General features: G+C 46.6%; 1 protein-coding gene across 4 annotated transcripts in view; it reads left to right on the top strand.

Annotated features, from left to right (window-relative positions):
- The window catches only part of WDR59 (WD repeat domain 59), a 48,117-nt gene that overhangs the window by 23,258 nt on the left and 10,178 nt on the right, over nucleotides 1-14,681 (top strand). For 3 of the 4 annotated variants that reach the window (XM_005490760.4, XM_074550971.1, XM_074550972.1), the window contains 6 exons: nucleotides 828-992; nucleotides 1,782-1,877; nucleotides 3,288-3,444; nucleotides 4,715-4,784; nucleotides 5,049-5,202; nucleotides 8,800-8,856. In XM_005490760.4, coding sequence (XP_005490817.1) covers nucleotides 828-992; nucleotides 1,782-1,877; nucleotides 3,288-3,444; nucleotides 4,715-4,784; nucleotides 5,049-5,202; nucleotides 8,800-8,856 — 699 coding nt within the window. The remainder of the gene's footprint in view (nucleotides 1-827; nucleotides 993-1,781; nucleotides 1,878-3,287; nucleotides 3,445-4,714; nucleotides 4,785-5,048; nucleotides 5,203-8,799; nucleotides 8,857-14,681) is intronic. The other variant, XM_005490761.4, reaches the window with a different exon arrangement.

The following is a 14,681-nucleotide window of genomic DNA, read 5'->3' as shown; positions in this document are numbered from 1 at the left end:
GTACAGAGTTTCCTTTGGCTGGCTTGTTGGGAGGGGATGTGGGCAGGCTGGTTTATTGGAGCCTTTAGAGGGGAACCTTCTTTGCTGCAGTGACTGCTGTCTGTAAACAAGTTTTATTCTGGGCTGTTGAGATCCTCTTGGCCAGGGGTAGTAGGAATGAGGATAATCCCAGACAGTGGTGTGAGAGAAATGTTTCAGCACAGTAAGTGCACTGGCTGATCTGGAGAAGGCTGGATGGTGTTTTCTTCTCTGCCTAGACTGCAGAGTGGAAGGTGACTTGTTCCATGCAGTTGATCTCATTTCAACTGATCCTGAATCCCATCTGTTGAGCTCTGTCCCCCAGTTTTGCCTCCTTCCTTGCACCCCAGACTCTCCTCTGTGCATGGAAGCTGACTGGAGGCACAGCGCTGGACTGGACTGGGAGGCTTGAGGCAGCTGCCTGTCTCCTTTTCCCACCCCTGTGGTTTCACAGCTCATGGTGTGATCCTGATGTAGTTTTCTGCTGCCTGTTACTGCTGCACTGGGCCAAGAGATCTCCATGGCCAAGTGAAGTGGGCTGGGGTGCAGTGGCTGTTGGAGCAGAGCCCCTTTCTCGTGCTACCTGGGCTGGCCACAGTCCCTGGATGCTGGGATGTCAGTCTGCTGGTGTGAACTGAGCCTGTCCCCATCTGCCTGGGGCTTTTTGCTGTCACTGTGTTCCCTGCCCTTGAGAACAGCATGACTTCGTCCTATGTGCAGAGGAATGAGTCCCTCAGCATGAATTTAAGCCACTGTAAGTGTAAAAGTCCTGGGAGATCTAACTAGAGAGCAATTGCTTTTCCTCACAGATGGATGCGGTGAGTCGCAGCTGTACGGTGTCGGTGCACTGCGGCAACCACAGAGTCAGGATGCTGGTGATGTTCCCTGTCCAGTATCCCAATAATGCTGCACCATCCTTCCAGTTCATCAACCCAACTTCCATCACAGCCTCCATGAAGGCAAAGCTGCTGAAGGTGTGTAAGGAGTACGGAGTGTCTTTATAAATGTACAAATGATGGATACTTGACGTCTAGATTTTTGAGATATAACTAAACATCAGACTTTGCTGAAGACATAGCACAGGTTATGTTGAACTGGTAAATTGTGAAGCCCATAGGATGAGGTTTTTGTTGGTGCTGCAGCCCAGTGTTTGCCTTTTTCCACTGCTTCTTCATTGCTGCTGTGTTCCAATGTGATGTGTATTGCCTGAGGATCCCTAACATCCTTCTCCTCATGCAGTTGCCCTCAAGCCAGTAATAGACAAAATGACCAGCTAAGCATCCACCTGCAGAGTGATGCTATTTTTGAGCTAGGATGTTGCTTACTGCTCTACTCCACAAGCTGCTTTAAAAATGAGGGGATTTTTTTACACAGGCCCTGCTAATTCAGACCCAGGTGTTTAATCATCTGGTGTAGCAAATACTATTGCTAATGAAATCCTTTCCCCAGCAACACATTGATGGATCAGTTTGGATTTCCTCCTGAAAAAACCTGATCCAGTTTGTCACAAACTGGCATAAAACATATGGGCTGCAGTAATATTGAAGCCTACATCCTGGCTCAGTGTGCTTCTAGGTGAACCTCAGTGCTCTGATCAAAGCACACAGCCATTCCTCAGAGCAGACAGCACACCAGGGGCTCCAGTGGACGTTAGAGGATGTCTGTGACCTGTTCCTGGCATCTGAGCTGCTCTGCAGACAAAAAGGATGTGGGCAAAGTGTGGAGGTAACTGTGAATAAAGTTGTGTCTTGTATGTATTCCAGATACTGAAAGACACTTCCCTGCAGAAAGTGAAGCGGAACCAGAGCTGCCTGGAGCCTTGCCTGCGTCAGCTGGTCTCCTGGCTGGAGTCTGTCGTGGTACGGAGAGCTGCGTGGGCTCCCTGCCCTAGTTTGTTGTCTTTTCCCGTGTCCCACACTTCTGCCTCTCCAGTGAGAGTCTGGCCTTGTTAGCTGTGTAAACAGACCCCTGAGACTGGCCATTACATTTGTGTGAGCACTTCTGGTTAATGTTGAAGAGAGCTGGGTGGATGATTAGAAGTGTTTTGTTTTCCTTAAATGAAGCCCTGAAGGTTTGCTTTGGGGAACTCTGATATCCAGTTTACCAGGAGTGACTGGTGATTGGAGAATCTTAGTGGTGCATGGGAGCTCCCCAGCTCAGAATATATTTCACTGACTGCCAGGGCAGGGTTATCATCTGTGAGAGAAGGTAAGAGGCTCAGGTTGTTGATGGAGTCATTCTTGTCTGAAAGGCAGTGGCAGATGTCTTCACCTCCTCAGTTCAAAGTCAAAAGTCCTTTTAGTCCTATTCTAGGGTTTTTGTTTTCTTCCCTGAAAAAAAAAACCAAACTGTGAAAATCTGGGGGTTTTTTCTGCAGCCTTCTGCTGAGGTTTTGTAGGGATGATACTGCAGATAAATCTAAGTCACACTCTGCTCTTAGCTGTGAGATCTGTGATACCTACTCAGCATCCCAGTGTCAGGTATTAGGTCTTTGTGTGGGTGAAGTGTACTGGAGTGGGTGTTTTCAGCATTCAGGAAAAGATTGGAGAGTCTCCTCAGGTTTCTTTTCTGAGAGGTTTTGTTTATTCATCACAAGTAAAGGGCTGGGGTGGTTTTTTTTACATGTGAAGGCTTATTCTGCTTGGTTGCAGCAATAATATTGTAAGAATGGGAACTTTCTCTGTTGTATGGAAATCTGATGACTCGAGGCACCACTGCTTTCAAAGAATTCCTTTAGACTGAAGTAGTAGTATTATTTATCCACATAAATGCAGATTTCTGCCAAAATTCCTGTGGATAGTTCTGATGACCCCAGTAATTCACACCACCTGCCTTCCTCACTTGAAGACTCCCAGCCTGTGTTTGACACCCCACAGTTGCGTGGCATTCCCACTCAAGGAGATTTTGTGCATCATTGAGGGATCATGTTCAGCTCAGCTAGGTGTCTTGAGCATCATATCCAGAGTCTGAAGGTCAGATTTTCTGTATAGTTTCCTCCTGTTCCTCCCCAAGTTAAGCTCTGCATTTCAGCATGGTTATGGTGGGAGAGAAGTCTCTGGACAAGCAGCCAGAGAAGCTTTTTCCTCAAAGGCAAATGTGCCTGCAAGTGCCTCTGCAGCTGAAGCAGCAACTGCGCTCTGAGCTTGGTCTGCTCTGGCTCCAAGGATGAGCAGCTCCTGTGAGGCTGCTTGGCACTGCCATGGCTGATCTCTGGCTGGATTTCTCTCCTGTGGCAGCAGGAGTGTGACCTTGGGTACCTTCTGTTTCAGAACCAAGAGGACAGCACATCCAGCAATCCCTATGCTCTGTCCAACTCCGTGACGCCGCCCTTGCCCACGTTCGCCCGGGTCTCCAATGCCTACGGCTCCTACCAGGACTCGAACATCCCATTTCCACGGACCTCTGGAGCCAGGTTCTGTGGTGCAGGTCAGCCCTGTCACTGATCCATTACAACAGGCACCCAGGAAATGGTCCTTTTAGATGTCTTGGGGAGCACTTGCCTCTGAACAAGATGAGGTTTGGTCATTGCCATGCAAGGAGTAAGGAATGGTGTTAAAGTAGTGATACTGTGGTAAATTTAGAGGTGAGACTAGTTAGCAACTGTTTGCAGTTGGGGTTGCATGAAAGGCTTTAGGATTTGGAAATGCAGGGCTAGCTGAAGAGATAACCTTTGGCTTGTGGCATGCCAGAAGCATTGACAGATCTTTTTATAGAACACTGGGAATAGCTGTTTTCCTTGCCTAGTTCTCTGCTACCAGCATCACATTACTGGGTGTATTTTGGCACTCAGTCTTCACAAAACTTCTGTGATTTGAGGGTTGAATTTACCCCTTGCTGAAACCATATTCATATTACTAACTACTCTTTTCTCATTCTACACTCTTTCACTTGTCTAAAATAGCTTTCCCAGGGTCATTAAGAAACTTCCCCTAAATGAAAGATGGGGTACAATCACATCCAGGTTTCCAGGAGAGCACATAGAGGGTAAAGTTAATTAAAAACCAGGTTAAGATCTGAGTAAGAGCTGTTAAGTCTCACTGAGCTGTTTCAGATGCACACATGCCTTCTCTGAACCTGACTGCATCCCAGTGTGAGCACATTTTGAAAGCTGCTTTCCATACAGGCCTCCCTGAATTCCCAAGTAAAACAGAATAATATTGATTGAATAGGCCCAATAAAGCCTGCTACATCCTGAAATGCTTGCAAGAGTAGGTGGCTGAAGACACTTGAGAGGCTAACAAATGGGATAAGGCTTGTGAGAGAATGTTTTGGAGTTGGTTTCAGATGTCTGGGGCTCTCCTGTTGAAGAAGAGAGTTGTACAAGCTGCAGTGGTTTCTCTGCATTGCCAAACATCACCTCACCTCTGGAGTAACAGTGATTGGCAGGTTCTGGTGGAGAGTTAAACATGATCATACATTTGCTCATTTTCTTTCCCTGTCTTTTCTCTAACAGCTATAAGCCACTTGAAGTTGTGCTTTTGAGAGAAACATCCCAAAACCTCCATGCTTTGTAGTGGGTTTGCAGGGAGTTGATTTGGGTTGAGAGAATGTCTGGTTTTAGTTCATAATTACTAAGTAGATAAGAACCAAGCCCCTTGCCTCTGATACACAGGGAAATCTGGTCATTTAGTTTGAACCACCCCTCAGTGATCTCCTCCTTGTTGCACGATCTTGATGCCATGTCCTGTCCCTTCAGGGTACCTGGTGTATTTCACGAGACCCATGACCATGCACCGCGCTGTGTCCCCGATGGAGCCCACACCCAGGTGAGTCCCCTGGGTGGGCTTTGAGCTGTGCTGCTGTCATGGGCTGGAAGGCAGGAAAATACCAGGTGCTGCATTGGAGCTTGTCCCCTCCAGTGTTAGCTGTGCCCTCAGCGCAGAGCACCTGGGCCCTTACAGGGCCTCAGCAGAGACCTCTTCCCAGACAGTGGCACCATTGCTGGCAGCTTGGGTTGCTGGAGATGTCAGTGTGAGCTGCAGGGTGTTTTGGTGGGAAAAGGCCCTGGAAGTGTGTTCCCTTTCTTCCAGGTCTCTGTCAGCTTTATCAGCCTACCACAGTGGCCTCATCACTCCGATGAAGATCCGCACGGAGACTCCGGGCAACCTGCGCTTGTACAGTGGGAGCCCAACGCGCAGTGAGAAGGAGCAAGTCTCCATCAGCTCCTTCTACTACAAAGAAAGGGTAAGTACCACACCAGAACGCTGCTCCCAGCACTTCAGCCTTCATGATCTGTTTTCCTTTCATTTAGAATTGCTAGTAACAGAAGTTTTATGTTCTCTCAAAAAGACATCTTTTTACAGGCAGCTCTGTCAAATGGATTTATCTCCTATTAGTAACTTCTTTACCAATCTTCTCTAGCATTTAACCTGCTTATTTTGATGTTTCTCTGTGCTGACCATCACGGTTCCCTTCAGTGCATTACGCTGTCTCCCTTTGCATTATGTAGGGTTAAAATCTCACCATGTAAAAAGTTGTAGTCTTTGGATAGGTACATGTAGGCAGCTCTTGCTGTTCTGGGTACTCCCTGATATATAAAACTGCAAAGGGTTGTGACTCTCTGCAGCTTTCTGCCAACCTCTCCCGGTCTATGGGATGTGGTTGGTTATTTCTATTTCAGGTGTCTCTTTCAGGGATATGTGCCCTTTTCTTTTTTTCTCTAAACAAAAATAATTTCTACATGATTCTCTGAAGACCTTCCAATTCACATAATTCTAGTTTAAGTGAAGGTTTTGCTGTTTTTCCTGTTTACAAGGCTTTGGAGAAGAGTGGGATTGTTTCCTTCTGGGACATAGTGGGTGAGGAAGACCTGTGGTAATTGTAGGGTGGCTGCAGGGTAGTTGTAAAGCAGCTGTGAGGGCCTGGTGTGCCTGGAGTGATGCTGTGGGAGCAGTAGGCCAGGCAGATTGTTAGAAACGTATTGTGCTTCAGCAGGGGGTGAAGTGACTTGTAAAAATGCAGTAAGCTTCCACTGGGAGCCTCAGAATTTGGGGCATTGAGTAGTTTGTTCGCTGTCCCTGCAGAGGACACAGATCTGTTGCAGCAGTGAAGAGCTTCCAGGTAACCCAGGGAAAGCCAAAACCTGTTTGCACTCTGCTGGCAGAAGGGTTTGGGAACTCGTGTCCCTGGAGCAGAGGAAGTCAAAGCCTTGAACACCCATCCTTCCTGGGCACCCAGACAAGTCCTGTTTTTCTGGTGGTGCTGGGTTTGTCAGCCCATCCTGTCTCTGGGACTGTGTCCTGCTTCCATGATGTCATTACAGCTCCCTGCTGTGGGGAGAGCCCCTGTCCCCAGTGCAAGTGCTGCTTCCATACAGACCACAGAAGACTGAGTCCCCATCCTGTTTTTTTTTTTTCTCACACAACCTTTTTTTTTTTTTTTTTTTAATGAAAAGAGAAAATGGTGCTGCCTGAAATTACAGAATAGAATCATAGCCTGTCCTGGTCTTTGTAGGAAAGTTTATTTAAAGATCTACCTCTGTCCTCTGCAGCAGGCTTGTCCCCATACACAGCCTCTCTAAGATGACAGACGAGGCTAAAAATAACATGTGGAACCAGCTTGGTACAATTTCATGTGACCTGTCTCCCCAGCCCTTGTATTGATGGCAACAAGATTTTTGTCACCGGGTAAAAGAATTGAATAGAACAAAGCATGTGTGCAGCCATGTCTGCTGAAAGCCAAGGGAAATTCCTGTGCTCCCCTTCCCCTGCCGAGCTATCTCCTGGCATGATGGAATAAATGTAAGAACCCTAGCAGGGAGCTGGTTCAAATGTTCTTGCAGATGAAATAGTATTTAAAAAAACAAACCCAAAAAGCCTGTATCTCCCTTCAGCAAAGGTTTTCTGATTCTTCAGGAGTTATGTCATGGCCTCTATTATATCAATGCTATGTATTTTTGTTATTTCATTGGGACAGTTTTTAAAAGCCCAGACTCTGAGTTTAGTTAACTCCTTTTTCTGAAGCTTGGATTTTATGTTCACATTAAATAAAAGTTGAAATTTTGTGCAAACTGTGATATCAGACAACCTCATCACCAAAATTGAATTTATCAGCCATAACCAAGTATTTAAATCCAGTGTGGCAACCACTGGCATCCACTACCATTAGCAAACAAATGGAATCTGCCCATTGCTAGACAGGAAAGATGTCATGTTCCCATAAAGGCAGGGGAGCTGCTGATTTCCAGCAGAGAGCTCCTTAGTAAGCCAAAATGATGCTAAATCTAGCTCTGAGCCTTTCTGTGCTCATTTAAATATGTGTATATATATGTGCATGCACTCACACACATCTATATAAATATCTTTCTCACTTCTTATTCACACATGCACACTCCTCATTTCTTCCTCCCTCTTTTTCACTTCTCAAAAAAAAAAAAACCCACTGAAGAGCAGTAGTCAGCAGAAAGGAGGAGCTTTATCTGTACCATGGCATTGCTGTCAGTGTTTTGAAGCTGAGTGTCTCTTAAAGAAGGTGCCATGGAGTTCTTTTTCCCCCCTGCAGTTAGAGGGTCCTGCCAGTGGGGACCTGGGGGCTGCTCAGCCTTGCTGTACCTGGGTGTGGTGACAGGGGTGTCCTTATGCTTCCCATCAGGGAACTGGTGGGGACACTGAACTTAGTTTTGCTGCTTTTCCACTGTACTGAATTTCCTTCAACTAACCCTTTTCTCCTTCTCTGTGAGGCCTGCTGGAGGAACCTGTAGCACATGGCTGCAGCCTTCTCCTCTCTTTTTCCAGGGGGCCCTGCAGCCAGCCTTGGCTGCCTGGCTGTAGGGCTCTCCCAGCACTGAGGTGCAAGGGGATGTAGAGGCTCAAGGCATGGTTGATGGTCCTGACTGTCTATCATCAACTGAAAACAAATGCAAAATACATTGTACCTCACCCAAATATCCCCTTTTATTGTGTTGACTCCTAGAGATCTGTACACACAACTTTTTTTCGAGTGAGTGTACACTTATGTGCTTTGAAAGATTCCATTTGCTGTTGCTGTAATACTGTGTGAGTACCTATTGCAGTATCTTCAAGTTCCTAATGAAAGCCTCCTTTGGAGCTATTTGGCATAGTCAGTCAGTGAATTTGATTGCTCACTCAATCTGAATGAGTTTATCATCCCATTATGACAATACCCACATGGCCCTGCCAAGTAGCAGTGTCTCTACATCCCTTCTAATATCCTGACATATGGTTTTTATTGTTTAAAATGAAAGTGAACAGTTACAGCAGGTTCCAATGAATGAAGTTCTGGAGGATGCTGGATGTTAAAGGGAATCTGAGTAAGCAGGGGTGTCTGTTTAGCTTCCTGCAGATATCTGTGCCATGGCACTGGACAGCAGTGCTAAGAATGATGCAGTTTACACTTAGCTGCCTTCCTCTTCAGGCAAGAGGAGTAAAACTTTGGAATTTAGGCATGTGGGGCACTTGGGTGTTGTCCTGTGCTCAATTCATGGTATGAACAAGCTCACATGAAGCAGTTCAGTGCTTCTTGCAGTAATACAACTCCATGTGGAAGACTTTATTCAGATTTGTGTTTGCCAGAGTCTTCCATAGAGGCTGGTGTTGGGCACAGACACAGCAGCCCTTGCTCTGCCAGAGCCATCAGTAATGCTCTGTACAAATGTGTGAGGTGAAAGTGGTTTGCAATGTTCACTGTGTACCAGAGCCATTGGGAACAGTATCTTTTACTCTGCTGGTTCAGGGCACGTTTCATTTCAGTTTATTTACCTTTGTCTTTAACTCTCTTGGTGTCTCTCTTGCCTCCTCCTGGGTATAATGTTTTCGCGTACAGATGTCTCCTCGCTCTGCCCGGCGCCGTTGGTCCATACAAGCAATTAACGACTTCCCGGTACTGTGTGCTGTGCTAATTCTGTCCTTGATATGACCCTGTCTTCTGCCCAAGGGCCCAAGAATAAAATGCCACCTGCCTGCCTTTGAGTAACCTGCACAGAGCTGGGGGACTCGCACTCCACGCAGGGCTAGGGCTTCACAAGAGCAGATGAACGTGTAAGTGGGCAGGAGCAGAGAGTAGCTTGCAAGGTGCAGTTACTGACCCACAGGATGCCTGTTTCACCTGGCCTTGTGGCCAGGAAAGGATGCCAAGGGGTAATTTGAAGTGTAAGAATAGATCAACCTCTAAGATACAGAGTGCACTGTAGAGGAGCTGAGTGATTATTATGTATCATCAACCAACTGATGAGACTGACATTAGAGCACCTAATTTCTGAAAAGACAAAGCTTTGCTGGAGAGGGAGGGAAGATCACTTAAGGGCTGTGGAAGAAGCAAACTGGTTGAGTTTCTGACAACAATCTGTCATCTCATTAACATGAACTGCCACTTCTCAGTGCAATCCATTACACAGTCTTATTTCCTGGACCAAAAATTACAATTTCTTCTTAACTTGTGATCTTCTCCCAGCCCTCAGAGTTGCACCACTGCATTCATCCAGAGTGGTTGCACTTCAGCCACCCTGGCAGGTACTCCTTCCTCCTGGCACCTGCCCTGCCAAGTCTGCTTTGACTTTTGTTTTCTGATTGTCAGGTCCACGTGTCCCTCAGGCTCCAACATCATTCATGATATCATCTTCTTGATGATATCAGGATTGCTCAAGCTGTGCTGTACATGTGGGCAATTACTATTTCATCACTCATCTTCCAAGCATAGACGAAGCTCAGAAAATTCCATTTCAATTTAAAGATGATCTCTTTAAGTCTGTTTGTCTTAATGTCTTCACCAACAACTGTTTTTTCAGAGCTGCTGTCCTTCATGCTATCTCTTCATAAGACAGCAGGGAATAAAATAGAATCCTGTAACACCTGATTTAACTTGGTATAATAGGATCAAGTTGTCCTAATTGCAAGAGTTCTAAGACTGTACTAGCAAATAATAGGTGAAAGAAACCAGAAGTAATTTACTTGACTCTATCAAGGCATTTTACAAAGAGCCTTGTGAGCAGCAGAGGCAAGAAATTAAGTTCTGTCTTGAATCAGGAGCAGACTGAAAGAAAGAAAATCAAGCAATGAACTTGCCAGCTTGTGTGGTAAATTGCAGAGCACAAAGGCTATGGTTTAATTCCCTTACCACTCTCCTGGAAGGAAGAGCAAGTAGTGATGTGATTAAGTTATAATTTTCAATAATGCATATTTAAAAGGGATACAGGGGTTAGTCCAAGCCTTGAAGGATTGATTGTATTTGTGGATAACCTTTGAAAGAGGTTAAACTGACTCTCTGAAGGGGGCAGCAGTGCCTAAGGTGAAGACACAGGCTTACACAAGGAGAGGCATAGGTTATTAGTGCAAATAACATGCCTTCCTTCTGGAAGCAGAGCTCAGCATTGCTCAAGGTGTTTGGGGAAGCAAGAGTTTAGCAAGTTTACAAGAAGCAATAATTCCTCTTTCTAGCCTCCTCTGAAGTGCCCATGCTTCAGGGCAGGTGCCAGCTATTGATTGATGGAAGCTATAAAGAAATATTCCTGCTGTGGGGCACTTGATTCAAAAGGGCCTTGGATTTTTTTAGCACCTTTATGGCAGGTGCCTGGTACTGTGGGAGATGCTGGAAATAGTAAATGTTGATTATTTTGAAGAGAAAATCCAGGCAGTGCTGCATGAGCCACACGGGGGAGTTAATCTGTAGGCAGTTGTTCAGAATAAAGGAGCATAGCATTCTACAGGGAGGAAGCAATTTTTGCATTTTATTTAAAAATAAATAAATACGAGAAGCAGCTTGAACCTGACTTGAGCATGTTTAACTATTTTGTACATGTCTTGTTGCTGCTTAATCTCTTGGCATTGAGTCTGTTCTCTTCTGTTCACAACCTTTATCTTTGCTTTACTAATGCCAGTTTATACCACAAACCCTGAAATTTTGCATATGCTGATGTGAAACAGGCATTTTACATTTCAGGATCCTACTTAAAGCCCTGCCTGCCTCAGCAGGATCCAAAGGCACACACACCCAAGTGTTCAGCATCCTTTCCAAGCGGGCAGCATTTTGCAACTCCTGCTGCTGAGTATGCAGTGATGATGGTGGTTGCTACAAAGCAGTTGGTGGCTTATTCTTGGGCTATCTGTTTCTACATGTAACCCATTTACTGCCATCGTTATCACCTCAGATTGCAGCAAATTACAACCTTAGGTATAGTAGTGCAGGTGCAGGCTGGCTTTTTTAGTCATTATCCAGTGCTGTTCCCTGCTGTCACCTCCAACCCATGATTGCCATAAATGCTCTGGTTTCTTTCCTTCTCGTGCTCTGAGGAACTGATGAGCCTTAATTTACTTATCACTGTAGCTATTTTCTTTGGTATCTTCCTCTCATTAAACTGAGGAGCAGCTGAGTAGATGCAGTTCTCCTCGGCATGGATTCTAGGCTTCAGAAAGAGCTAGAAATGTCGTGGGCAGTGCAGAAGACCTGTGCCTTTGTCCTTCAGCTGCCAGCAGCTAGCTTGGTGCATGTTGATTCCTGCTTCAGCTCCAACTGTTATGTTCCCTGCTCCCCATCCTGACCTGTGCTCCAGCCCCTAGGAAGAGATGTGTTTTCTGCTCTACCCTAATCCCCCTGAGCCTTGGTGACACCTTTTGATTACACCATAGTGGGAGCTTCTCCTGGGAGAAGAGGTGAAACAGGAGGGGAGGTGGACCTTGGCCAGATAAACCCAACCTAAAGCTTTCTTTGTCTCTGATAATCCCTGTTAAATGCACTCAGATACCACCTGGTGGAGAGATACTCCTGTAATTAACACCCGCAATTATTGGATTCAAAGCAGAACTTCTGCTGTCAATGGTGATGAACTTTACCCCATCTGTGATGGTTCCCATACTTCTGATTGTGGGGTTTTTTTAATTCTTACTTGCTGTAGCTAAGGTAAACTGGAATTACAAAAAAAAACAGGCTTTTTTCATGGTGACTACATGTAGTTTTATGATTTTTTTTCTGTCACAGCTTTAGGGGCTGGAAGTGGTGGGCATGGAAGTGTAGTACAGGCAGGGCCTGTGGCCATTAACTAATTCCATTCCTAGAGCTGCACCAGTGAAGAATTAGGGTTTCCTTTTTTGCCAGTAAATAAGCAGAGTTGAAAGGAAGAAAACAGGACAATTTTGGTTCGAGTCCAAGTTCTCAAGGGTTTCTGGTACATTTAGTGTTTCCATTTGTATGGTGATATGCTAAAAGCAAGCAGTGGAAACCATTCATGAGAGCTCTTTTTCATTCTCATCTTCATTTGTTGTCATTCTCCTCCAAAAAAAAAGACCCAATTGCCTGTGGAAAATGATATGTGTTGTCCATGTTTGTAGTCTTGAAATGCCTGTTGGGAGGCTTCTTCAGTCTGCTCTTGCAGGGGGCAGGAGCAGGTTGAATCTGTTCCAAAGACTGGGCAGAGGGAGCTCTCCATCGACTGTGAGTTCTGGGGGCAGCTGGCTTACAGATGGCCAGAAGGTGGCAAGTTGCTCTCCAAATTACCTTCCAAGCTCTAGAAGCTCTTGTTGATAGCCCTGCAGAACGTGGGTCTGTGTCTGCAAGCCTGGGCTCAAACACCTGCTCAGACACAGCACAAATAACAGCTTTTGCTGTGAAGCCTGGTAGCCTTTCCAGGACCGTGCCTGAGCTCTTTCCTCCTGGCATGTCATTGTGCTGAGGCTCCCAAGCTTCACTCATACATTGATTTTGGTAGCATCAGCAGCTCCTCACTGCACCTGGGAGACAACATTTGCTGTCCTGAGAAAGAATGAGGTACTCAAGTGCCACTGTTACTTGGGAACCTTGTTGTAGTACAGCCCACATCCTTCAGCATGGGATTGGCAGCCAAACCTCTAGGTGTTATCAAAACAGGATTAGCTTGCCCAACATCAGGAGAGGCAGAGCTGATCCAGACTGTGCCTTGATTAGGAGCTGATGGACTGAAGAGAGGTGGGTCTCCCACCTGACCCCATTCTTGCCACCTTGCACTGCACAGTGCTCTTCACTTTCAGGGGGCACATAAATACTGCAGGCACATTCCTCTTGGATGAATTTGGATTTGAATAGATGTGGCAGAGAACTAGTCAGTCAGCTTTTCCAGAGCACTGGTTGCCGACAGCCCAGTGTTTCACCCCTCTGAATGCTGCGCACCATGCAAGCTCTGCTCCTCTTTACTCAGGGGTGGTGGAAGATCGGGGGAATGGTGATGCTTTGGAATGTCAGCATCCCTGGAAAAACCCACCTTTGCCTCCTTGGAGGCTGAAATGCCTTCTTCACTTACTGTCAAGCTGGACCCTCTGATCCTCAGCTGTGCAGTGCTCAGAGTGCAACTGTGAAACTGTGCAGTTTCAGGAGCTCATCCTTTTTGCTTCTTGTGGCATGTGTTAGTGTGCTCAGCATGGCACGACCTCCAGCACACTGGCCTAAGCTTGGCGCAGGCAGGCAGTGGCATTTCTTAAGGTCATGAGTAGTTTTTAAAGGACATTTTATGTCTCATAAGCCTGCCCAGGTTCTCACAGGACTTCATGGTCATGTTCAAAAGCCATTTGGCACTCAGCCATCCCAGAGCTGGCCTCACCCCCACAGTAAAGGTGATCCTGCTTGCAGATCCAAGTCCTGCCTTTCCCTATCCCAGTCTGCTCTTTAGGAGCACCAATGTGAGCCTGTGTAAGCTGTGTCTGCCTTGCAGAACCATCAGCACAGGGCCTGCTGGCCCCTGGAGAGAGGGGCTGTTGGATGTGTGGGAAGGCCCAGCATGAGTGTCCCAGGAGAGGCTCCCTACGTCAGCATGACTGGGTTGGTCTGTCGGCTCCGTGTGGCAGTGAGGGAAGGCACCATAGGGGAGCAGCATTGCAAAGCACTGGAACCCTGCCTAGCAGCCAGCACTTCCTTCAGTAGAGCTCCAGTGCCTTCTGCCTGTCGTGCTGCCACACATCCTCTCATCCCTCCTCCTCACTCTCCTAGAGCAAGGAGCTGGAAGAGGTCAGGATACCAGACAGATACTCTGGTGTTTCACACAGCCAAGGTAGCTTTATGCAGCTTGGCTTTAAGGTGGCCTCTGTATCTGTTACGGGGAGTATTTGGGAATCTTGGCTTCTTGTTTCTGTTCCCTCCTGTGGGTTCCTCTCCTTTCTTCTCCCCCTTCTTATGTCCTGAGCCAGCTGTAAATAGCTGTGAGCAAGGGATCCTTGCTAGGAAAACTTGGGCCCTGCTTTATCATCTGTGAGTTGTTTGTTTGAAGCTGTTGATAAAGCAGGAGGTGGGAGCCCTGTGCTGGCACTGAACAGGGCTGTTCTCACCCTGAGAGGGCAGACCTAGAGACAGTCTGGAGCTGTGGGCTCGCCCTGAGGCAAAGGGCGAGCAGCAGCTGCCTCCTGCATGTCTCTGTGCTGACGCTGGCTGGAGTCAGCAGTGGTTTATCTGCAAAGGGTTCCCAGGGAATGAGAATTGAATGATCCTCCTGCCAAACTTGCCCAGGTTTGATTGGCATCCCGATGCTGATTGATTCTATTATTGGCTTTCACAGGGAAACTCACAAAATACTTTTTGAGTGAGTTTGACCTTGAGCTTGCTGCCTTGACCTGCTTTTCACTTCCTACAGATGGAGATGCTTGTTCTCCTGGGCATGTCTCCTGGGATGTTTTCCAGGGTAACACAGAGCCTTCTGAAAGGCAGGTTTGGGTGCTGCTTGCATTATTCCTGACCCTAGTGCTTTGTTCCCT

The sequence above is a fragment of the Zonotrichia albicollis genome, chromosome 13 (assembly GCF_047830755.1).
Source record: "Zonotrichia albicollis isolate bZonAlb1 chromosome 13, bZonAlb1.hap1, whole genome shotgun sequence".
Taxonomy (NCBI): Eukaryota; Metazoa; Chordata; class Aves; order Passeriformes; family Passerellidae; genus Zonotrichia; species Zonotrichia albicollis.
This window is presented reverse-complemented; position numbering and strand designations above follow the sequence as displayed.